At 43.9% G+C, this 26,510-nt stretch overlaps 1 protein-coding gene across 1 annotated transcript in view; it reads left to right on the top strand.

Annotated features, from left to right (window-relative positions):
* The window catches only part of tnmd (tenomodulin), a 76,310-nt gene that overhangs the window by 10,712 nt on the left and 39,088 nt on the right, over positions 1–26,510 (top strand). The window contains exon 3 of the mRNA XM_055927242.1: positions 25,404–25,544. Coding sequence (XP_055783217.1) covers positions 25,404–25,544 — 141 coding nt within the window. The remainder of the gene's footprint in view (positions 1–25,403; positions 25,545–26,510) is intronic.

The raw sequence follows: 26,510 nt of genomic DNA on the forward strand, positions 1-26,510 counted from the left end.
CTACCAACCTGTCATATGGTCACATTGTTTTTCCAAGGGAGGAGGATGAGCGCACTCACTCCAACAGACTTCAAGTTCTCTTGGACCCAGAAGTGAAGGAGGGAGGGAGGGACAAAACAAGTGTCATGCTTAAACCCTACCTAGCTGAAAGCCTGAGGTAGTGACTGTTTTCTTAAACCCTACCCAGCTGAAAGCCCGGGGTTGTAACTAGGTTCTTGAACCCTTAAACCCTGCCCAGCCAAAAGCCTGAGGTAAAACTGTGTTCTTAAACACTTAAACCCTGCTCAGCCGAAAGCCCGAGGTAGTCACTGTGTCCGTAAACCTTTAAACCCTGCCCAGCCGAAAGCCCAAGGTAGTCACTGTGTTCTTAATAAACCAATTAGGCACATTTGGGCAGACTTGATACAACATTTTGAACAGAAATGCAAAGGTTCATTGGATCAGTCTAAAACTTTGCACATACATTGTTGTCATCTAGTTGCCAAAATCTACATTGCACCTAAACTGGAATAATACATTGTGGCCTTTCTCTTATATTTCAAAGACGATAAAACAAAAAAATGAAACAAACGTTTTTTTCCTTGTATTATCTTTTACCAGATTTAATGTGTTCTATTCTCGTACATTAATTTCACATTTCCACAAACTTCAAAGTGTTTCCTTTCAAGTGGTATCAAGAATATGCATATCCTTGGTTCAGGTCCTGAGCTACAGGCAGTTCGATTTGGGTATGTCATTTTGGGCTAAAGTCTGATCCTTAAGAGTTACCCTGCCCAGCCAAAAGCCTGAGGTAGTCACTGTGTTCTTAAACCCTGCCCAGCCAAAAGCCTGAGGTAGTCACTGTGTTCTTAAACCCTGCCCAGCCAAAAGCCTGAGGTAGTCACTGTGTTCTTAAACCCTGCCCAGCTGAAGGCCTGAGGTAGTCACTGTGTTCTTAATCCATTAAACTCTGCCCAGCCGAAAGCCTGAGGTAGTGATTGTTTTCTTAAACCGTACCCAGCTGAAAGCCTGAGGTAGTAACTAGGTTCTTAAACCATTAAACTCTGCCCAGCCGAAAGCCTGAGGTAGTCACTGTGTTCTTAATCCATTAAACCCTGCCCAGCTGAAAGCCTGAGGTAGTCACTGTGTTCTTAATCCATTAAACCCTGCCCAGCCGAATGCCTGAAGTAGTCACTGTGTTCTTAAACCATGCGCCCCCTCCTCCATCTCCCCAACTCTCCTCATGCTCTCCCTCCTCCATCTCCCCAACTCTCCTCATGCTCCCCCTCCTCCATCTCCCCAACTCTCCTCATGCTCCCCCTCCTCCATCTCCCCAACTCTCCTCATGCTCCCCCTCCCCATCTCCCCTATTCTCCCCATGCTTCCCCTCCTCCATCTCCCCAACTCTCCTCATGTTCCCCCTCCCCATCTCCCCTACTCTCCGCATGCTCCCTCTCCCCTACTTTCCCCTACTCTCCCCATGCTCTCCCTCCTCCATCTCCCCAACTCTCCTCATGTTCCCCCTCCCCATCTCCCCTACTCTCCGCATGCTCCCTCTCCCCTACTTTCCCCTACTCTCCCCATGCTCTCCCTCCTCCATCTCCCCAACTCTCCTCATGCTCCCCCTCCCCATCTCCCCTATTCTCCCCATGCTCCCCCTCCTCCATCTCCCCAACTCTCCTCATGTTCCCCCTCCCCATCTCCCCTACTCTCTGCATGCTCCCTTTCCCCTACTCTCCCCTACTCTCCCCATGCTCTCCCTCCTCCATCTCCCCAACTCTCCTCATGTTCCCCCTCCTCCATCTCCCCAACTCTCCTCATGTTCCCCCTCCCCATCTCCCCTACTCTCCGCATGCTCCCTTTCCCCTACTCTCCCCTACTCTCCCCATGCTCTCCCTCCTCCATCTCCCCAACTCTCCTCATGTTCCCCCTCCTCCATCTCTCACTCGAGCAAGAGCCAAGCAGTCTTACTCTCCCCTCTGTTGTACAATTTGGATTCTGATTGAGCTTTCACATCCTGTTTGGCTCTCCCAATGAGTCTGATCTTCTGCTTCTGTCCCAGTGCATTCTCTAGGGTCGTCATTAGTTACCACAGCCACAGAGTCATAAACCCTGCCTATTTATAAAAATGTATCTTCTTAAAATTTGATTTAAAACTAACCCTAACCTTAAACACACTGCTAACCTTGTGCGTAATTAAGCAAAATAAATTAAGCACATTTTTGTTTTCATACATTTTCCCGACATAGCAAATTTTGACTTTGTGGCTGTGGAAACTAGTGGAAACAGTTCTCGAGCCAAACTACTGAAGTGTGGAAGAGGAGCACACACTCCATACTCTCAAAGTATTATTATAGGCAGCATCTGCACCTATTTGTAGTCACAAAGCCCTAGAGTCTTCACATTGACAAATCCAGTTGGAAATGGATTGAAAATGGAATGGAATGTTATTCATTACAACGCTAAGTGTTGTATGCATATACTAAGTAAAAGTGAATGAACAATTCTCCTTGAATGTTGCATTGAATATGAACTGAGAATCAAAGCCGACAAAGACTATCAGTCTGAGAGTACCCTGCCTCGCCTCATGTGTTGTGTTTCTATCATGCTCTGTCAACATCGCTTGCGCTATGCAGCGCAGCATCTCAACTGGACTAAGCCGGATGGATGCGGGACGCTCTGTGGTTGTTTCACGTGGCATAACTTATCAAAGATAGAGTGCAAATGTCCCCTTTGCCCGCCAGATGTTGGTTGCTTTGTCATTCAACGTTAATAAAGAGAATCAAATATTAAGCACAGGAAGATTGACATCTCCCCTTGGGAAACAGGCCTGTTTTGATTCAGAGCGGGTGAAGCATCGTCTGCCCCTGTGCTTCAGCTCTCACCGTCTAGTTTAGGAAACCCCTCTAGGTTGATTTATATATTTGCTCCAATCTCAAACTTAAAAGTACATGTCAGCCATAAAATGTTAGAAATTGGTATAATTTGCTCAGAGAGCTCAAAGTATTACATTTTTATGGCACCTTGCGAAACAAAGCAGACGTCTTGGAAGACAAGCGTCAGATCTGGAAATAAATCAAACATCAGACAGCATACACCAAAGCAATCTTGGCTACAAACATCTTTAAATTGATTATTGCATAATTTATCTCAGGTGGTACACTGTGCGGATGGCAAGCTGTCATTCGCACCACGTGAAAGCCAGACAAAGCATTGTAGTCTCACTCCTTCGATGATCCTTGACTAGAAGTGCAGCGCGAAAGTATCATGTCGAGTCCACGGTGTACTGTGTACTTGTTCTTCCTCTGATCTTGGACTTGGTGCAGTGTACTGTAGCTCCAAGGATAGGAAGTCTGTTGATGCATGAAAAACAAATGCCTCACACGGTCTTATAAATGGGTACAATATCCTGCCAGGTAGGCGAATAACAAAACTTTGCCACAGCTGGTGAGGTTAAACCAAGTTATTCTATTCCAGCTTCCTTTACGGTTGCTAAGTTGCCTCTATGGAGATTCAGAGAGTGACATATATCTTTAGATTTGTGTATATTGTTGCGAATCGTTTTTAGATACTACTGCACTGTTGGAGCTAGGAACACAAGCATTTGGCTACACCCGCAATAACATCTGCTAAATATGTCTATGTGACCAATACAATGTGATTTTATTTTATTTTATTCATATCTGGTGAGACTTGACGACATCTCAAAAGGTTTGTACATTTAGTGATGTAGTAATGCTTCATGTTAAGTTGTTCATCTAATAGTTTTACATGTGGCAGAATGTTCCCAAGCCACATACTCTTACTAGTATGAAACATAAAAAGTAGTCAAGTAGAGATGTAAAGGTCTATTTTATAGCACACAGTGAGTAGGTTTAATAAAATATAATCATGCTTGTTTACACTAATCACGATGCTTTGCACTTCTCCGGTCCGTTTGAATAATAACAGTGGCTCATTATCCTGTCTGCTAATATCATCGTGTAAATCTTCGGCAGACAGTGTCAACAATTGTTCATTTTCCAGTAGAGGCAGAAATTCATAGTTTAGCACTGGACTCTCTGAACTACTTACTGATGGCTGTCGGCGAAACAAAACCCTATTTGCCTCTTGAAAAAGTCAATCAGTCTACTGCTGTTATTTCCAAGAATGACTTTACATCTATTGGCTCTAAATAATGGACTAGCTAGTCATAAAAGGATAGTTATAGAGGTGAAATGGGAGAATTCATTCAGAGTGGAATATAATGACCTCAACGTGTTTTGATGTTTCGCAATCGTCTTTGAATCTCGGCAGAAAAGCTTAGGGACATAGAAGGATTCATCAAAAGTGACTCTAAATTTTGAACGTTTTAGACTATCTTCTTGGGACATGGGCCTTTGAAAGCACATGTACACCAGAATGATGTTTTTGCATACCGTTTATACCCTTAAAGCTTAAGAGCTTGAGAAGTTGTTCATACAGCTCCCATCTGAGGAACCTCCTCAACCAGTCCGATGATAGGTCATTTCCAATCTTCAATGCTGACGTGTAGAGCCACTCAGTGTATTATTACAAAACAAGTTATAGAAGACAATGGAATAGTTGACTGATTAGTCTGCTCTAGGTGATTGATTAGTCTACTCTAGATGACTGATTAGTCTACTCTAGGTGGCTGATTAGTCTACTCTAGATGACTGATTAGTCTACTCTAGGTGATTGATTAGTCTACTCTAGATGACGGATTAGTCTACTCTAGGTGATTGATTAGTCTACTCTAGGTGACTGATTAGTCTACTCTAGGTGACTGATTAGTCTACTCTAGGTGACTGATTAGTCTACTCTAGGTGATTGATTAGTCTACTCTAGGTGATTGATTAGTCTACTCTAGGTGACTGATTAGTCTCCTCTAGGTGACTGATTAGTCTACTCTAGGTGATTGATTAGTCTACTCTAGGTGACTGATTAGTCTACTCTAGGTGACTGATTAGTCTACTCTAGGTGACTGACTAGTCTACTCTAGGTGACTGATTAGTCTACTCTAGGTGACTGATTAGTCTACTCTAGGTGATTGATTAGTCTACTCTAGGTGACTGATTAGTCTACTCAAGGTGACTGATTAGTCAATCAATCAATCAAGTTTATTTTATATAGCCCTTCGTACATCAGCTAATATCTCGAAGTGCTGTACAGAGACCCAGCCTAAAACCCCAAACAGCTAGAATGCAGGTGTAGTCTACTCTAGGGGACTGATTAGTCTACTCTAGGTGACTGATTAGTCTACTCTAGGTGACTGATTAGTCTACTCTAGGTGATTGTTTAGTCTACTCTAGGTGACTGATTAGTCTACTCTAGATGACTGATCAGTCTCCTCTAGATGATTGCTGGGATCAGGTGGGTAGAGTCATTCAAACCAATTCTCATACCCATCTATGTTTGCCCAATTATCTCAGTAAGTTCCAACTTCTGTCTTTCTGAAACAACATTACATTAATCTATTTTGTTATTACTCACACATTAATATTTTTATATCCAACCAGTATGTAAGCGGGTTTATTTAAATACAATCTTTGTGAAAATATATATATTTTTTAATTCCATATAGTTTCTCTCAATGCAAAATAAGTAAAGTATACTTGAAGGATCCTGGGGTTGGTGGGTCAATAGTGCCATCCATTCAGTCGACATGGACTAGTGTTCGTCTTAGCATCTGTGAGTGTTGGGCCACCAGAGGGCCCTTGGATGAGAGGCTCTCCCACCTGAAGCCCTAAACTAGTGCTGACAGCTCGCGCCCACGCACCCAGGGGCCATGGCAATAGATCAGGGAGTTATCCTCATCACCAGCACCAACCACCAGCAGGGACTCAGTAGGAGGGCTACAGTGTGTCTGCTGCTGCACACAATGACTTCCCTTTATTGTGTCTTCAGGGAAGCAGCTCGATGTAAACAACGTTTGAACAATTATGAGGCTGTAAATATCACAGCCATTTCAAAGGTGCTGTCCCCTACAGTCTACCTTGTTCAAGGGGCAGCATGTTATATTAGTAATAAGATCGTAGTAACGGTAGTGAAATACTCAACCCTGTGGCAACTGCTGTGCGGAGAATGTCGATGGCATTGTGGAACATTAAAGGAGAGAAAGAGATATTTGATGAAACAATGGCGGTCGAGCCGGTGTCTATGTTCAGTCAGAAGACTGTTTTGATAATTGTCGTTTTTTTACAGAAGTTTGAGATTGCCAGGTTGTGGTCACGTTTAATGTGTTGTGCTCTTCTGCAAACCATGCTGTTGACAAGCGTTGAATTCCTACTTGAACGTTACAAACTTACCTGGTTAATGGCTGCTGAAGTATTTGGTTGTCCTTCTAAAACTCTGAAGTTCGGCCTTTCACGACTTTACCTCACGCTACCATACGGTAGCGCTGGTTTAATAGTTCCTTTTTCCGTTCCGGTCCTCATTAGCAGCTAATGCTGTTCTTCTGGCCAAATGAGCCCATGCATCTAAATGATCTAAAATACAGGCTTACAGCTACTCACAAGCTGTTCCTAAATGCCACTGAGCTGCAGGAGCGCCTAGCACACACTTGTCGATTTATTAAGACGTGGTGTGACTGGAAACCAAACCGGAGTGACAGAGATGCATATCCACCATAGAGGTGACCTCCTTGATGGCTTTCCTAGGCTTCTCATTCAGTGGCACGCGTGGACGTTTACCTCAATATTTGGTCTGGCCAAGTCTGTTTCTCATTCATGGAGATGTGTCGAAGAGTGCCGGAATCTTGGGGGAAGGCCTTTGATGAATATTTCATGCTACATCAACTGCCCTTTTATTAGACAAGATTGGCCATATTCAAACAGTGGAAATGTATTCAGACAAAAAAATCTGCAACAGGATTCAGTTGACATGTTCCTCGCGAGGAAAATGGTACTCGCCGGCCATCACGGGAAAAAGAAAGCGAGAGAGAGAAAGGAGAGAAAGAAAGATGCATCGAGGAAAAATAAGAAATAGATGAGAGCAAAAGAGGCACAGGTAGAGGAGAGAATGAAACAAAGAGGAATGAAAGAGAGGAGAGAGAGGGAGGAGTAAGAGGCAGAGAGAGTGAAGAGAGAGAGAGGAGTAAGAGGCAGAGAGAGGGAAGAGAGAGAGAGGAATAAGAGGCAGAGAGAGGGAGGAGAGAGAGAGGAGTAAGAGGCAGAGAGAGGGAAGAGAGAGAGAGGAATATGAGGCAGAGAGAGGGAGGCGAGAGAGAGGAGTAAGAGGCAGAGAGAGGGAAGAGACAGAGAGGAATAAGAGGCAGAGAGAGGGAGGAGAGAGAGAGGAGTAAGAGGCAGAGAGAGGGAAGAGAGAGAGAGGAATAACAGGCAGAGAGAGGGAGGTGAGAGAGGAGTAAGAGGCAGAGAGAGGGAAGAGAGCGAGAGGAATAAGAGGCAGAGAGAGAGGGGGGCGAGAGAGAGGAGTAAGAGGCAGAGAGAGGGAAGAGAGAGAGAGGAATAAGAGGCAGAGAGAGGGAGGCGAGAGAGAGGAATAAGAGGCAGAGAGAGGGAGGCGAGAGAGAGGAGTAAGAGGCAGAGAGAGGGAAGAGAGAGAGGAATAAGAGGCAGAGAGAGGGAAGAGAGTGAGAGGAATAAGAGGCAGAGAGAGGGAGGAGAGAGAGAGGAATAAGAGGCAGAGAGGGCAAGAGGAGTAAGAGGCAGAGAGAGGGAAGAGAGAGAGGAGTAAGAAAGAGACATAAAGAGGGAGGAGAGAGAAGGTGAGACCAAGTGAAAGAGGCCGAATCTTTAGTGCCCTTCATTTTTTAAATTTTATTTTAAAACCTTTCATTGGTTGTTACCCATTCCAGCACAGAGATAACAATCATAGAAGCAGACTATAGTGGAACTTGGAGGCGCTCCGTCATTTATAATGTCCTGAAAAAGTGATTTTGTCCTGTCTTTGAAAGGGCTGGTGAAAAAGACCTCAGAGAGATGGGAAGTTATAGATTGCAGGTGGAGAGAAAGGTCACAGTTGCCTGAGCAAAGGTTATGTGGTAATCTGCTCATTCTAACCTATATACTAGCATTAAAGAGCTGCTCAACTCCCCAACCCCTTCCCCTTTCACAAAGTATAAGTAATTGAGTCATTGAGAGTATTTAAACTTTTTGTATTGTTTGGTGGTTTGGTAATGCCACTGTCAACCAGAGAAATATGCTGAGAAGGATTATCACCACAGCAAGCAAGGTACTTGGAGTCAAACAGACAGGCCTGGATGAGATCTTTAAGGTCAGGGCCCTCCTCAAGGCTCACAAAATTATTTTAGACCCAAGCCACCCCCTGTACCCGGACTTTGAACTACTCCCCTCTGGGCGCAGGTACAGGGCATCCCTCAGCAGGAAAAACAGAACTAGACAATCATTTGTGCGAGGTGTGATATCCCTCCTAAATAGCTCGGGCTAATGTTCCTATCGACTCAGTAAGGCCAGCAGCCTAGTCTTAAAAAATAATGTTTTATTGGTATGTAGCTGTTGAATTTGAATTGTCAATTTTGTACACATCACTTTAAATGTGTACATGACACTGCAACAAAATTTCCCCATGGGGAGAATTAAGTCAGTAAGTAAGTAAGTACCCCGGCCAAACCCTCCCCTAACCCAGACGCTGGGCCAATTGTGCGCTGTTCTATGGGACTCCCGATCAAGGCCGGTTGTGATACAGCCTGGGATTGAACCAGGGCCTGTAGTGACACTTCTAGCACTGAGATGCAGTGCCTTAGACAGCTGCGCCACTCAGATTGATATCAGATTTTCCACTTCTATTATTAGTCTGAAAATGATTTTTATAGAAATCCCTATTATTTTCAGACATCTCCCGCAGTGCCGAGTTAGACAGAGACAGAGGGATACAACTGCACCCCAAGATAAAAGGAAAGACAATCATCCCTTGACTGTAAAAAAGTTGTTTTTTTATAATAAAAACAGACAATGCTTCAGACAACAATGTGTCCCAGTCGCTGAGTTCGTCTCACAATAGTGGGCTGACCAGGAAGAGATGGAATTGTTCCCAAATGCCCCCCCCCCCCCCCCCCCCCCACACACACACACACACCTGAACATATCTCTATTACGGGCACAATAGCTCATATCAAGGTGATTTATTGCCAGAGAGGGCTCAAGTTGTTTAAAATGGCTGGTGCGATTAGTCATATATGCGTTAGAGCTGAGAAAGGGGGACCGCGGTGCTCCTGCAAATTAAAAGCAGCTGCAGACGGTAGTCGACCACAGCAAGGTGGTCAAACGTGGCAAGCGGCGGAGAGTCGCTGGGGATCAAGGATAGATGTGGGTCATTACAATCCTTTCAGGAGAGAAGCGGGTAAGAATAGTGTTGCGTTCAACATCCAGATACCCTGCAGAGAAGCAGCCAAAGAACACCCATTTAATTCCAGCAATATAAATAAAGTGGAACAACATCATCATTTCAGAATTATGTTGAAATTGGCAAAATACCTCTATAATAGCCCTACAATTATGCTCTGAAATTGCCACATATTTGATTTGGAGTCAGGTATTATATTTACCATATCCAGTTACAAAAGATAAAACTGCTCCACTAAGTGTTTTTTCTTGGGTAAATTCCCCAAAGCTCTGTAGCCCTGAGCTCTAATTCCAGCCTAAATGCCACATTGAGCAAATGGAAACAGTAGTATTTGTATGACTTCCAAATACACTAAATTAACCAGAGTTCCTAGAGTTCTTCTTAGGTATCAAGGATTTAGTACACTTGAGGAAACATATTAAATCACATTGGCTTTCAGATGAGGGTTAGGAATTCCTCAGAGTTTCTCCAAACAATGTTTGTTTGAAGAGCTTACTCTTAGGGTTTCAGTGGAATCAAAACCAAAATGGCTAGGGCATTGATAGTGCAATTAGAACTTGGAGAGATGTAGTGGAAAAATGAGATGTGATACTCGCGACTAGCGATTTGCTGGCACCGAGACCAAGCACAAGGTCTCAATAAATTCTTTGGATGGGTGGCTATATATTTGCATCTCAGAGAGTCACACCTTCGCTGTGAAAATCTCCGGAGCGAGACATTCCAGCGGAAGTCCTGGGAGCACAGACACCGTTGGCGGTGTGAAGACTGATGAAAACGTGAATCGACTAAATTCATTTTACTGTGAATTAAACTGTCATGTTTTGTTTGTTTCAAGAGTTCCTTAAAAAAAGAGCTGAAAAAGTTGATATGTCTTATTGCATTGTATGTTATTTGGATGATGTAATTTTAAAGTGAATGGGTTGACTGGTTATCAGGCATATCCCTGTTGTCCAGTCGTAACATTCACTTTGAGTCTGGGTGTGTTGTTCCAGCCTTTTGTTCATTCAGGTTGGGGGTGCGTTCTCACTGGAATTTTGTTAAAACTGTAGTGAATTTGCTCATACTTTGAGTTCTTGCTTCCAAGCTCCTGCGTGTATCAGACTCACTTTTAGTTCTCTTAGAGATTATTCTGAATTGAAGACACGTGTACACACGTTAAGTCTTATTTAGTTGATAGTCATTTACTCTTTAATTCTGTAATGTGTCATGTATTTCATGTATACTGGAATTATTTGAGTGTCAATTATTTAGTGACTAACTATTAGTTGAATTGAGTAAATGCATTCCTTGTTTTACAGAGTCATTCTTTGATTGACTATACGGTCATAATTTAGTAAGTCTATTGGTAATGTTTACAGTAGACTACAGCCAGGCAATATGTTCCTCCACCATGTACAGTGGATTACAGGCAATATGTTCCTCCACCATATACAGTGGATTACAGGCAATATTCTTCTTTTTTTTTTTTTTCACCTTTATTTAACCAGGTAGGCTAGTTGAGAACAAGTTCTCATTTACAACCGCGACCTGGCCAAGATAAAGCACAGCAGTGTGAACAGACAACAACACAGAGTTACACATGGAGTAAACAATAAACAAGTCAATAACATAGTAGGGGAAAAAAAGAAAAAAAAGAGAATCAATATACAATGTGTGCAAAAGGCATGAGGAGGTAGGCAATAAATAGGCCATAGGAGCGAATAATTACAATTTAGCAGATTAACACTGGGTTAATAAATCATTAGAGGATCATGTGCAAGTAGAGATACTGGTGTGCAAAAGAGCAGAAAAGTTAATAAATAAAAACATTATTGGGATGAGGTAGGTAAATTGGGTGGGCTATATACCGATGGACTATGTACAGCTGCAGCGATCGGTTAGCTGCTCAGATAGCAGATGTTTAAAGTTGTTGAGGGAGATAAAAGTCTCCAACTTCAGAGATTTTTGCAATTCGTTCCAGTCACAGGCAGCAGAGAACTGGAAGGAAAGGCGGCCAAATGAGGTTTTGGCTTTAGGGATGATCAGTGAGATACACCTGCTGGAGCGCGTGCTACGGGTGGGTGTCGCCATCGTGACCAGTGAACTGAGATAAGGCGGCGCTTTACCTAGCATAGCCTTGTAGATGACCTGGAGCCAGTGGGTCTGACGACGAACACGTAGCGAGGGCCAACCGACTAGAGCATACAGGTCGCAGTGGTGGGTGGTATAAGGTGCTTTAGTAACAAAACGGATGGCACTGTGATAAACTGCATCCAGTTTGCTGAGTAGAGTATTGGAAGCTATTTTGTAGATGACATCGCCGAAGTCGAGGATCGGTAGGATAGTCAGTTTTACTAGGGTAAGTTTGGCGGCGTGAGTGAAGGAGGCTTTGTGTCGAAATAGAAAGCCGACTCTAGATTTGATTTTGAATTGGAGATGTTTGATATGAGTCTGGAAGGAGAGTTTGCAGTCTAACCAGACACCTAGGTACTTATAGATGTCCACATATTCTAGGTCAGAACCATCCAGGGTGGTGATGCTAGTCGGGCGTGCGGGTGCAGGCAGCGACCGGTTGAAAAGCATGCATTTGGTTTTACTAGCGTTTAAGAGCAGTTGGAGGTCACGGAAGGAGTGTTGTATGGCATTGAAGCTCGTTTGGAGGTTAGATAGCACAGTGTCCAAGGAAGGGCCAGAATTATACAGAATGGTGTCGTCTGCGTAGAGGTGGATCAGGGAATCGCCCGCAGCAAGAGCAACATCATTGATATATACAGAGAAAAGAGTCGGCCCGAGAATTGAACCCTGTGGTACCCCCATAGAGACCGCCAGAGGACCGGACAACATGCCCTCCGATTTGACACACTGAACTCTGTCTGCGAAGTAGTTGGTGAACCAGGCAAGGCAGTCATTAGAAAAACCGAGGCTACTGAGTCTGCCGATAAGAATATGGTGATTGACAGAGTCGAAAGCCTTGGCCAGGTCGATGAAGACGGCTGCACAGTACTGTCTTTTATCGATGGCGATTATGATATCGTTTAGTACCTTGAGCGTGGCTGAGGTGCACCCGTGACCGGCTCGGAAACCGGATTGCACAGCGGAGAAGGTACGGTGGGATTCGAGATGGTCAGTGATCTGTTTGTTGACTTGGCTTTCGAAGACCTTAGATAGGCAGGGCAGGATGGATATAGGTCTGAAACAGTTTGGGTCCAGGGTGTCTCCCCCTTTGAAGAGGGGGATGACCGCGGCAGCTTTCCAATCCTTGGGGATCTCAGATGATACGAAGGAGAGGTTGAACAGGCTGGTAATAGGGGGTGCGACAATGGCGGCGGACAGTTTCAGAAATAGAGGGTCCAGATTGTCAAGCCCAGCTGATTTGTATGGGTCCAGGTTTTGCAGCTCTTTCAGAACATCTGCTATCTGGATTTGGGTAAAGGAGAAGCTGGGGAGGCTTGGGCGAGTAGTCTTCGATTTTCACGGATTTATCGGTGGTGACCCTGTTACCTAGCCTCAGTGCAGTGGGCAGCTGGGAGGAGGTGCTCTTGTTCTCCATGGACTTTACAGTGTCCCAGAACTTTTTGGAGTTAGAGCTACAGGATGCAAATTTCTGCTTGAAAAAGCTGGCCTTTGCTTTCCGGACTGACTGTGTGTATTGGTTCCTGACTTCCCTGAACAGTTGCATACAGGATGTTTTTGTGCTGGTCGATGGCAGTCAGGTCTGGAGTGAACCAAGGGCTATATCTGTTCTTAGTTCTGCATTTTTTGAACGGAGCATGCTTGTCTAAGATGGTGAGGAAGTTACTTTTAAAGAATGACCAGGCATCCTCAACTGACGGGATGAGGTCAATATTCTTCCAGGATACCCGGGCCAGGTCGATTAGAAAGGCCTGCTCGCAGAAGTGTTTTAGGGAGCGTTTGACAGTGATGAGGGGTGGTCGTTTGACCGCGGACCCGTAGCGGATACAGGCAGTGAGGCAGTGATCGCTGAGATCCTGATTGAAGACAGCAGAGGTGTATTTGGAGGGCAAGTTGGTCAGGATAATGTCTATTAGGGTGCCCATGTTTACGGATTTTGGGCAATATGTTCCTATACAGGCAATATGTTCCTACACCATGTACAGTGGATTACAGGCAATATGTTCCTCCACCATGAACAGTGGATTACAGCCAGGCAATATGTTCCTCCACCATGTACAGTAGACTACAGGCAATATGTTCCTCCACCATGTACAGTAGACTACAGCCAGGCATTATGTTCCTCCACCATGTACAGTAGACTACAGGCTATATGTTCCTCCATCATGTACAGTAGACTACAGGCAATATGTTCCTCCACCATGTACAGTAGACTATAGCCAGGCAATTTGTTCCTCCACCATGTATAGTAGACTACAGGCAATGACTCAATAAATTAATGCAAGAATATTGGTTGCCAGGATTTGCTGTTTGTATCTAGCCTCTCAAAAAGTGCATAACGGTGCAAGTTAGACACATGTTCATTATTGTCATACTGAGAGGTGATGTAAGGCTTGCTACCTTGGCTAGATCCTCCAGAGATGCACAGGACCTGTTGCCTTTATTCACATAATAATGGAGTCAGTTGATAACTGTGATTTATTTTTATTTCTGCACATAACTATACACAACTATATAATGGTGGCCCCTCATCCTCAGTCGATGGGGATTTCCATCAACCTACAGAGGCACACACATAAGTACGGTCTTTCTTCTGTTAGCATCCCTGTATGTACCACCGCACCCCTAGATGTACCACCGTGCCTCTATATGTACCACCGCGCCCCTAGATGTACCACCGCACCTCTAGATGTACCACCCTAGATGTACCACCACATCCCTATATGTACCATCGCACCCCTAGATGTACCACCGCGCCCTCTAGATGTACCACCGCTCCCCTAGATGTACCACCGTGCCTCTATATGTACCACCGCGTCCCTAGATGTACCACCGCGCCCCTAGATGTACCACCACGCCTCTAGATGTACCACAGCATCCCCATATGTACCACCGCATCCCCATATGTACCACAGCAACCAGTAAAACCACAGAGAGAAGAGTGGATGTACAATAGATCTCAAGTCGTTATATTTAGAATATTTAGATGCTGCTCCTGATTTTGTGTCCTTTTATTAAAGAAATGTTGCCAGATTTCTTTGAATCTCCCTTGAAGAATAAATACAATGTTTGGTAGATCACTAGAAAGAGTGGAAATGGCACTGTTTGTTCTTGGTCTAATTGTGAACTGACGAACAGTGAAAACCTAACTCTAATCTATATGTACCACCGCGTCCCTAGTTGTACCACCGCGCCCCTAGATGTACCACCGCTCCCCTAGATGTACCACCGTGTCTCTATATGTACCACCGCGTCCCTAGATGTACAACCGCGCCCCTAGATGTACCACCGCGCCCCTAGATGTACCACCGCTCCCCTAGATGTACCACCGTGCCTCTATATGTACCACCGCGTCCCTAGATGTACCACCGCTCCCCTAGATGTACCACTGCGCCCCTAGATGTACAACCGCGCCCCTAGATGTACCACCGTGCCTCTATATGTACCACCGCACCCCTAGATGTACCACCGCTCCCCTAGATGTACCACCGTGCCTCTATATGTACCACCGCGTCCCTAGATGTACCACCGCGCCCCTAGATGTACCACCGCGCCCCTAGATGTACCACCGCGCCTCTAGATGTACCACCGTGCCTCTATATGTACCACCGCGTCCCTAGTTGTACCACCGCGCCCCTAGATGTACCCCCGTGTCTCTATATGTACCACCGCGCCCCTAGATGTACCACCGCTCCCCTAGATGTACCACCGTGTCTCTATATGTACCACCGCGTCCCTAGATGTACCACCGCGCCCCTAGATGTACCACTGCGCCCCTAGATGTACAACCGCGCCCCTAGATGTACCACCGCGCCTCTAGATGTACCACCGCTCCCCTAGATGTACCACCGTGCCTCTAGATGTACCACCGCTCCCCTAGATGTACCACCGCGCCTCTAGATGTACCACCGCTCCCCTAGATGTACCACCGCGCCTCTAGATGTACCACCGCACCCCTAGATGTACCACCGCGCCTCTATATGTACCACCGCGCCTCTAGATGTACCACCGCACCCCTAGATGTACCACCGCGCCTCTAGATGTACCACCGCTCCCCTAGATGTACCACCGTGCCTCTATATGTACCACCGCGTCCCTAGATGTACCACCGCGCCCCTAGATGTACCACCACGCCTCTAGATGTACCACAGCATCCCCATATGTACCACCGCATCCCCATATGTACCACAGCAACCAGTAAAACCACAGAGAGAAGAGTGGATGTACAATAGATCTCAAGTCGTTATATTTAGAATATTTAGATGCTGCTCCTGATTTTGTGTCCTTTTATTAAAGAAATGTTGCCAGATTTCTTTGAATCTCCCTTGAAGAATAAATACAATGTTTGGTAGATCACTAGAAAGAGTGGAAATGGCACTGTTTGTTCTTGGTCTAATTGTGAACTGACGAACAGTGAAAACCTAACTTAAACCAAGAACAAACAGTGCCATTTCCACTCTTTCTAGTGATCTACCAAACATTGTATTTATTCTTCAAGCGACATTTCTTTAATTAAAGGACACACGTTAATATCCAAAGATTAGCTGCGGCAGAATAGGTAAATAAACAAAGTCCAAAGACAGAATTACTATTTTTTATTTTATTTTTTTATTTTATTTCACCTTTATTTAACCAGGTAGGCTAGTTGAGAACAAGTTCTCATTTGCAACTGTGACCTGGCCAAGATAAAGCATAGCAGTGTGAACAGACAACAACACAGAGTTACACATGGAGTAAACAATAAACAAGTCAATAACATGGTAGAAAAAAGAGAATCTATATACAATGTGTGCAAAAGGCATGAGGTAGGCAATAAATCGAATAATTACAATTTAGCAGATTAACACTGGAGTGATAAATCATCAGATGATCATGTGCAAGAAGAGATACTGGTGTGCAAAAGAGCAGAAAAGTAAATAAATAAAAGCAGTATGGGGGTGAGGTAGGTAAATTGGGTGGGTAGTTTACAGATGGACTATGTACAGCTGCAGCGATCGGTTAGCTGCTCTGATAGCAGATTTTTAAAGTTGTTGAGGGAGATAAAAGTCTCCAACTTCAGAGATTTTTGCAGTTCGTTCCAGTCGCAGGCAGCAGAGAACTGGAAGGAAAGGCGTCCAAATGAGGTTTTGGCTTTAGGGATGATCAGTGAGATACACCTGCTGGAGCGCGTGCTACGGGTGGGTGTAGCCATCGTGACCAGTGAACTGAGATAAGGCGGCACTTTACCTAGCATAGCCTTGTAGATGACCTGGAGCCAGTGGGTCTGACGACGAACATGTAGCGAGGGCCAGCCGACTAGGGCATACAGGTCGCAGTGGTGGGTCGTATAAGGTGCTTTAGTAACAAAACGGATGGCACTGTGATAAACTGCATCCAGTTTGCTGAGTAGAGTATTGGAAGCTATTTTGTAGATGACATCGCCGAAGTCGAGGATCGGTAGGATAGTCAGTTTTACTAGGGTAAGTTTGGCGGCGTGAGTGAAGGAGGCTTTGTTCCGGAATAGAAAGCCGACTCTAGATTTGATTTTGGATTGGAGATGTTTGATATGAGTCTGGAAGGAGAGTTTGCAGTCTAGCCAGACACCTAGGTACTTATAGATGTCCACATATTCTAGGTCGGAACCGTCCAGGGTGGTGAAGCTAGTCGGGCGTGTGGGTGCAGGCAGCGAACGGTTGAAAAGCATGCATTTGGTTTTACTAGCGTTTAAGAGCAGTTGGAGGCCACGGAAGGAGTGTTGTATGGCATTGAAGCTCGTTTGGAGGTTAGATAGCACAGTGTCCAGGGAAGGGCCGGAAGTATACAGAATGGTGTCGTCTGCGTAGAGGTGGATCAGGGAATCGCCCGCAGCAAGAGCAACATCATTGATGTATACAACAATGAGTATATCAAAAGATGTGTGTGAATAGAAAGACCAAACAGGAGTAGAAAAAATGGTTCTGTAAAAGTTGTGCCAGTTGTGACCAAATCGTTGTTCTAATAAATGGTTAGTACACAGTGCGTAGGAAGGAGTCCCTTCAACCATTCCTCTTCAGTTTTTGATTCTCCTACGCACCTGTGATAAGACATTACTTCTGGTTTGCAAAAGTTGTTGATATGTCAAACTATTGTACAAATTACAACTATCAAGAAACAAAATGTGCTTAATATCTCTCTATCGCCTCTGCTCGGTTGACATGGGCAATATGTAACCATCAATTTACATCCCTCCTGTGTTGTGTTTTCTCTGCTTGCTGTCAACGCTCCTGTCAGTGAGATTGATATCACACAGCCCCCGAAAAGCTCATTTTCCTGTGCACCGTGCTAAGTTGATGATCTATTAGTAGCAACTGACCACCACTGCTATTTTCCAAGTTGGCACCTGTCCAAAATTTAGCTGCCTATCGTCAGCTGACATCACCAAACGGTACACTGGGAGACTTGGGATGGTGGCAGGCAGTGCCAGAACATTCCCCACTCCATTTATCCAGATTTTATAGGCCTTGGGAACTAACCGGCCTGGTAATCAATGTCCACAAGCATAATCCCCCTCTGTATTTCTCTCCCCTATACCCACAGCAGTGCTATAGAGAGACGGCTACTTGTAGTGTTATCTAAAGCTCTCCTTGAAAGACTGGTGCCATTTGTAGGTCTACCCTTTATGAGAATAATTCTCTGAGATAGCAAGACATAATGCTGGTGTGTCTGACTGATTCCATGTACAATGTACGACAATCACAATATGTTCTGGTAAATGCACCTGTTGTACTGAAATGAGTGTGCATTAGTGAGCTGATTTCAAATGGATGATCTATGGGGACACTTTGAGCACAAGTACTATTGCATTTTCAGCTTTCTATCCGCCCACGGTAGCTGATTCGGTGGACATTGACATGCATTCAATCCATGTGAATGCCATCTGTGCTCCTGTCTCTGCCAGATCTACACTAAACAAAAATATAAATGCAACATGTAAAGTGTTGGTCCCATGTTTCATGAGCTGTTTGTGCACACATTTGCACAGCCATTGAAGAGGAGTGGGACACCATTCCACAGGCCACAATCAATAGCCTGATCACCTCTATGCAAAGGAGATGTTGCACTGCATGAGGCAAATGGTGGTCACACTAGATAATGACTGGTTTTCTGATCCACGCCGCACACTTTTTTTAAGGCATCTGCGACCAACAATAATAGTTGTAATAATAGTAATAATACTTTAAAGTACTACTTAAGTAATTTTTGGGGGTATCTGTACTTTAATATTTCTATTTTTGACTACTTTTACTTTTACTTCACTACATTCGTAAAGAAAATAGTATACTTTTTACTCCATACATTTTCCCAGACACCCAAATGTACTCGTTGCATTTTAAATGCTTAGCAGGACAGGTAAATTGTCTAATTCACACACTTATCAAGAGAACACCCCTGGTCTTCCCGACTGCCTGTGATCTGACGGACTCACTAAACACACATGCTTTGTTTGTAAATGTCGAGGGAGTGTTGGAGTGTACACCTGGCTAACCGTAAATTAAAAAATTAAAAATAAAATGGTGCCGAATGGTTTGCTTAATATAGGGAATTTGAAATTATTTATACTTTTACTTTTGATATTTAAGTATATTTCAGCAATTACATTTACTTTTGATACTTAAGTATATTTAAAAACAAATACTTTCAGAATTTTGGTGGTGACTTTCACTTTTACTTGAGTTATTTCCTATTAAGGTATCTTTACTTTTACTCAAGTATGACAGGTACTTTTTCCACCACTGGTTGCCTGTTGCGTTCATATCTTTGTTCAGTTGATAATGGTTGAAGTAATTTCCCTTGTGGTTCTTCATTTTCCAGCATTTTCCTTAGGTACCTGGTTCACCTTTTTTATCTCCCTCCCTCTCTCTTCACACTGTTTAATTTCTCATCTTCCTCTGAATATTCTCTGGAATTGTTTTCCCTCATCTCTCATCTTCTCGTTTGTCTGGCGGTTGCTACCCACCTTCTGTTTCAACATTCTGAAACCCCCATGGGAGAGGAGCGGAACTGTAGATTAAATTCAGTCTCTAATTCTTGAAGAGCGGAGGAGGATGAGTAGGGTAGCGGTGGTGCTGGTACTAGCAGAAGGTTGTAGAAGTGGTTATTTTCAATGTCTCTAACAGAGATGTCCGTTTCCGTTGGAGTGGGGAAAAACTAGACTCGAAAAAAACAACATTGCAGAGGAGCGAATGCAACCCTAGGGAGACATTTTAACAAAAAATGTTTTAACTAGTTCTCATGTGACTGGCCATGTGAGGCGAGAGTCATGAGCTCTGCTAAATCACCATGCTGGAGGACAAGGAGCCAATGGTGGGGCTTCTGTGTGAAAAAGGAGCAAAGAGAAAAGCTATAAGAGAGAGCTAGGGAAATTTCCATTCCGATTGCTCACTGGCAACCAACCAAGGCTGAATGCTGGACTCTCCTCTCCCTCCTTCCGCAGCTGTTTAGACTGACTGATCTGTCTACCCAGGAGACCATCTTCTGTAACAGTAACAGTGGTGCTCATGTCATTTCCCATCCTTTTATTCATCCACCCACTAAACTTCCTTTAGAAACAATGAGAGGGCCTCCCGAGTGGCCCAGCGGTCTAAGGCACTGCCTCGCAGTGGTAGAAGCAACGCTACAGACCCGGGTTTGATCCCGGGCTGTATCACAACCGGACGTGATTGGGAGTCCCATAGGGCGGCGCACAATTGGCCCTGCATCGTCCGGGTTAGGGGAGGGTTTCGGCTGGGCGGGCTATACTTGGCTCATCACGCTCTAGCGACTCTGTGGCGGGCCGGGTGGCTGCAGGCTGTCCTCAGTCGTCAGTTGAATGGTGTTTCCTCCGACACATTGGTGCGGCTGGCTTCCGGGTTAAGCAGGCAGCTGTTAAGAAGCAAGGTTTGGCAGGTCATGTTTCGGCGGACGCATGACTCTACCTTCGCCTTCTGAGCCTGTTGGGGAGTTGCAGCGATGAGACAAGATCGAAATTGTGTGAAAATAATAATAAAACAATAACTATGAGAGGTTCATATAGCATCCAAGATGTAGGCTATGTCAATCAAGACCTACCGCAGGCTCTTTCTCTCTGACTTGTAATTGGTGACCAGTATGGCTGCCTGAGCTGCTGCCCACCTATCCATCACCGGTGTGCCCGAGGCTGCCATGAGGCTCTCACACACACACACACACACACACACACACACACACACACACACACACACACACACACACACACACACACACACACACACACACACACACACACACACACACACACACACACACACACACACACACACACAAACAGTCCTGTCCTTCATACACCCACTCACTTGCACACAGCATCGCTGTGACCTTTACGCAAAGTCCTTCGGTACCACAGATGGATAGAGCCCCATTCACACAATCAACCTGTGGGCTAGTTGGGCCTGCTGTCTCTTATTCACTAGGCCCTTTTGTGGCTCTACAGTATGTTTGCAACCATCTGGGTAGAGGTTGTTAAGGACCACCTCGGAGAAAGGCCTTGCTGTGGATAAATAAACAAGACATTGTCAGGAAATGCTTCCATACAATTTGCAGTGTCGTGTTCGTGTTGGAAGCAAATTTCCCGCTGTGCAAGTAAGCATTTCACTCTTTTACACCTCCTGTATGGATATTTATCAGGATTCCCAGTAGCTGTTGTAGCAGCAGCTACTCTTCCTGGGGTCCACACAAAACATGAAACATGACATTTTACAGAACATTAATAGACAAGAATAGCTCAAGTACAAAACATGTGACAAAAAAACTTTGATTGATTGACAGATTGATTGAACCTTCTATTTTTGTATGTCGACTGATGATGGTGAGAGGCATAGGGCTATGTGGGAAACCTGAGCCCTTCCTAGGGGGAATGGGAGATACTGATGGTGGTTTTTGATAAGAGGAGATCTTTCCCTCGTTCCCTGTAAAAAATGTATTTAGATTCGGCGGGTTGTACGGAGTAAGGAAGGCATAATAATTTGTACTGTGACATTCATAGAGAGGTTATCATACAGTGTATTCTCTTAGCTGCCTTGGTACTGGGGAGACTAATTCAGACACTTTTTTAATTGTTCCTTTAACTTAACTTCACTGTTTTGATAAGTCATATTTCTTATATATCATGTATGTTGAGTATGTTATGCAACCGCATTGAATCGGAACCTTTAAATTAATTATATGACATATCTGAATAGCCAGCCCGATCGAGTACAAATCAATATGAATTTGCTTCAGGAGCACTCAGGATGTACTCCCTCAGCATTGGCCTCCCCAGTCTACGTGAAGTCGCACAGAAAGCTAATTAACTTTCACTATCATTCCTTGCAACGCTGAAATCTTTTGTGAGGCAGTCAGGCTTCGGTTGCCGAGCATGTGCTTCTGGAAGAATTTGCTGTTTAGCAATTGGTAAAAATGCTGAGGAGACAATGAAGCAAAGTTACAACTGAAGAATACTCTCAGTTTCTAGTGAAGAGACTCAATGTTGGTGAGGAAGGGCTATAAGAAATAGAAATATTCGATTTGCGAAAAGATTAGATGAACACTAGTGCTATCCAAAGTCAATCCACCCCATAAAATCCATTACAATTAACCATGTTTGATATGACAATTTGTGATAAACAAATGTATGAATATTGTCCATTAACCAAAATGCTAGTTCTAAGAAAGCCATATTTCTAACCTTGCTGTTATATTCACAAGCTTAAAGTAATTGTCCAGTGTTTTCTGTGTTAGAATGGTGTTGGCGTATACCGGTCATTAAAAATATTAATGGGAGAAGACGGCTGATTGGCCTGCTCATCGTCCTCAGGAGGATGACATCATCATCTATGAGGAAAGAGCAAAGATTTTAAAGTTTGAGGTGTTTTTTTAAGTGTTTTTCCTCCAATTTTTGATTTGGCCACAAATACGAGTATAGGACAAATCAATAACATTAGGTATGCGTGAATAGAATATGAACTTTCAAAAGTGAGATTTTCACTAGACAGTTACTTTAATAATACAGTGAATCCGGAAAGTATTCAGACCCCTTGACTTTTCCCACATTTTGTTACGTTACTGACTTATTCTAAAATTGATTCAATTCTTTTTCCACTTATCAATCTACACACAATACCCCATAATGACAAAGCAAAAAGTTTTTACTCAGCACCTTTGGCAGAGATTACAGCCTTGAGTCTTCTTGGGTATTATGCTACAGGGTTGACACCTGTATTTGGGGAGTTTCTTCCATTCTTCTCTGCAGATCCTTGATCCTGACTAGTCTCCCAGTCCCTGCCGCTGAAAAACATCCCCACAGCATGATGCTGCCATCATCGTGTTTCTCCGTAGGGATGGTGTCAGGTTTCTTCCAGATGTGACACTTGGCATTCAGGCCAAAGAGTGGCTTCCGTCTGGTCGCTCTACCATAAAGGCCTGATTGGTGTAGTGTTGCGGAGATGGTTGTCTTTCTGGAAAATTCTCCCATCCCCACAGAGGAAATCTGGAGCTCTGTCAGAGTGATCATCAGGTTCTTGGTCACCTCCCTGAACAAGACTTTTCTCCTCCGATTGTTCAGTTCTAGGAAGAGTCTTCGTGGTTCCAAACTTCTTCAATTTAAGAATGATGGAGGCCTCTGTGTTCTTGGCTACCTTCAATGCTGCAGAATTTCTTTGGTAACCTTCCCCAGATCTTTGCCTTGACACAATCGTGTCTCGGAGCTCTACAGACAATTCCTTTGACCTTCTGGCTTGGTTTTTGCTCTGACATACACTGTCAACTGTGGCCCTTATATAGACAGGTGTGTGTCTTTCCAAATCATGTCCAATCAATTGAATTTACCACAGGTGGACTCTAATCAAGTTTTAGAAACATTTCAAGGATGATCAATGGAAACAGGATGCACCTGACCTACATTTTGAGTCTCATAGCAAAGGTTATGAATACTTATGTAAATAAGGTATTTCTGTTTTTTATTTTTAATACATTTTCAAAAATGTATAAAGACCTGTTTTTGCTTTGTCATTATGGGGTATTGCGTGTAGATTGATGAGAAATTTTTTTTTTTATCCATTTAGAATAAGGCTGTAACGTAACAAATGTGGAAAAAGTCAAGGGGTCTGAATACTTTCTGAATGCACTGTATTACTAATAGTTGAGCAATACTGCACCTGCCACAAACCCAAGGATCCACAGAAGCCATCACCGCCTACAGAAAATGGGATGAACTGTTTTAGTATAAATCAATAAGTCCTTTCCACCTTTATGCTAATATAGAAGAAAAGGCTTAAATGGAACTTTAATCCACCGCAAGGGCTCCCAGACTGTTTAATGGCTCTGAATTTCACATAACTGCTCGACTGACACTTGAATATCAGGTCCATCTTCATTTGGCTACGTCTTAAGATTTTAAAATTCAGGTTCCTTTCTGAGCCAAGGCCATTGAGACCCATGTTAATGTCTATTTATATTCCAGAGCCATACTTGCCGTGATTTTCTGTTAAGAATTATATCCCATTCAATCATTATTGCTACCCTATTGATGAGCTTGATGGTAATATGTGGTGCAGGTCATTTAAATGTCATAAGGAGTATGTGGTAGTGAGTAGGTGAACAACATGTTGAGCAGATGTATGAAGAGTGTAATCGAATGTTTATCTAACCTCTTTCTGAATGGTATTGCCACGCTATAGAGCTTTAACCAGTGGTACTAGAGTCACTAAACCAACCTAGGAGAATCATGCATGGACATTATAGTCAGAAACACTAGAAAGAAACTACATTTGTCACAGGGCTTGGGTTATTTCTGTGTTAGATCCCTTAACAATCAGTGGCCCCGACATGTTGATTGGGAATATTAATCTTGATGGATTTCATTGGCCGCCAACCTGTATCCATTAATCAACTCTCTCATTGGTACAGTATGGGGCGCTTTGATTCATCACCCCAACAGATGAAGATGAACTCAGCAATATATTTCTCATCATAACACCACACTCCACATACATATTAATAGCGTAGTTTTCATCTCATAGGCATGAATCATTTTTGTAGACAGGGAATTTTAACAGCCGCCCCGGCGTGCCCAAGAACAACACATAATCAAGTGCTTTAAGGTACGGCCAAGAAAAACAAAAAACTATCCGAGCCACATTTTCGAGGTGGCATTTATTCGACACAGCAACTCGAAGGGTACTTACGCAGCCTCTATGGATGTACAAATGTGCTTGCAGTTTGTCAATAGCAATGTATGAGCAATGACTTAGTATTATCTCTGATCTTGTTTATGAATACTTTCGCACTTTACAAATGTCAGCATGCAAGACGCCACTGCGGTGGTGTATTTGTTGCATTGGTCAAATTCGGACATGATGCTTTGAAGAATATGACATAGCTAGATCAATGTGATTGCATCAAGGGAGTGTATGGGCCTCACATCTTTAGATTACAGTATTTCTCTTTGGATTATAATTATTTGCAGTGTATTACGCCTATAGACTGTATATTAAGCCTATTGAAAGGCCATACATTAAGGATTAAGATCACTTCATTTGTCAATTGTACACAAGGTACGAACAAAATTGGACTTCTGATTTATCCAAACCCCTCTGAAAGACACACATACTGGTTGGAGCGGGGAGCTGCCACACTGGGTGCCCATGGAGAAGTTGTTGGGGGGCTTAGGAGCCTTGTCCAAGAGTCAATGACATCTAGGATTTGATACCAGCAACCTTCCGGTCACCAGCTCATTTCCCGCAAGACACAGGATTTGACCTAGCAACCCTCCGATTGCTGTCACACCTCTCTAATCACTAGGACACCTGCCACACCTAGGTTTGCGCTATTGGCAGTATAGTAAGCTTATTGAAAGACTATTGAAAGGCAATAGATTTGAGCTACTGAGTTGAGTTGCCACACCCTCATGTACTATTGGTTAAATGACCTGTCAGTCAGGCTGAAGATGTTTCTGATTGGTCCTGTGTCTCCAGGTGTACGACCAACATTACAAAGCCATGCTGGACGGTATGGAGACAGACAGTATCATGGAGATTGACCCCGCCCACCGCATTGAGATCTTCAGGATGGGGAACGGCAGTGATGAGGTGCTCGAGGTCCACGACTTCAAACATGTAAGTGTTGTCAAAATTCACATTAGGTACAGTATACCTTCTGCATACTTCATATACTGTCATTTTCTTGTCTTTATTATAGTTTTTGTGCAGAATGATTGTGTTTGTGTTCGAGCCCTTTCCAAATTGCTGTTAGATTGTGTAAAAGCATTTCTGTTCTCCGAAATCATATCATCTTCTTCGACAATACGATGCACTCTCTCCTGTGTTTTTCTCTCTCTCTCTCACGGAAAAAGCTGATATCCAATGTGTGTCATCTAATAACAAGAGGTTTCAATTCCCTCTCATATACAACCCCTTATCCCCCACAAACACACACACACACACACACACACACACACACACACACACACACACACACACACACACACACACACACACACACACACACACACACACACACACACACACACACACACACACACACACAGGTAACTGCCAAAATAAAGGAAACACCAACATAATGTCTCTTAATAGGTCGTTTGGTCCCCACGAGCCAGGACAGTTTCAATGCACCGTGGCATAGATTCTACAAGTGTCTGGAAATCTATTGTAGGGATGCGACACCATTTTTCCACAAGAAATTCCATCATTTGGTGTTCTGTTGATGGTGGTGGAATACGCTGTCTCAGGCGCTGCTACAGAATCTCCCATAAATGAATTTGGGTTGAGATCTGGTGACAGACTGCCATGGCATATGGTTTACATCGTTTTCATGCTCATCAAACTATTCAGTAACCACTCGTGCCCTGTGGAGGGCGGCATTGTCATCCTATGGGGGCATAGCCATGGTAGCCAAAATAATGTCCAAAATAATGGCCTGCCCAGCCTTTTTATACATGACCCTAAGCATGATGGGATGTTAATTGACTCAGAAAGCACCCCTGTGTAGAAGCACCTGCTTTCAATATACTTTGTATCCCTCATTTATTTGTGTTTCCATTATTTTGTCAGTTACCTGTACAT

Source organism: Salvelinus fontinalis, chromosome 6 (assembly GCF_029448725.1).
Source record: "Salvelinus fontinalis isolate EN_2023a chromosome 6, ASM2944872v1, whole genome shotgun sequence".
In the NCBI taxonomy this organism is placed as follows: Eukaryota; Metazoa; Chordata; class Actinopteri; order Salmoniformes; family Salmonidae; genus Salvelinus; species Salvelinus fontinalis.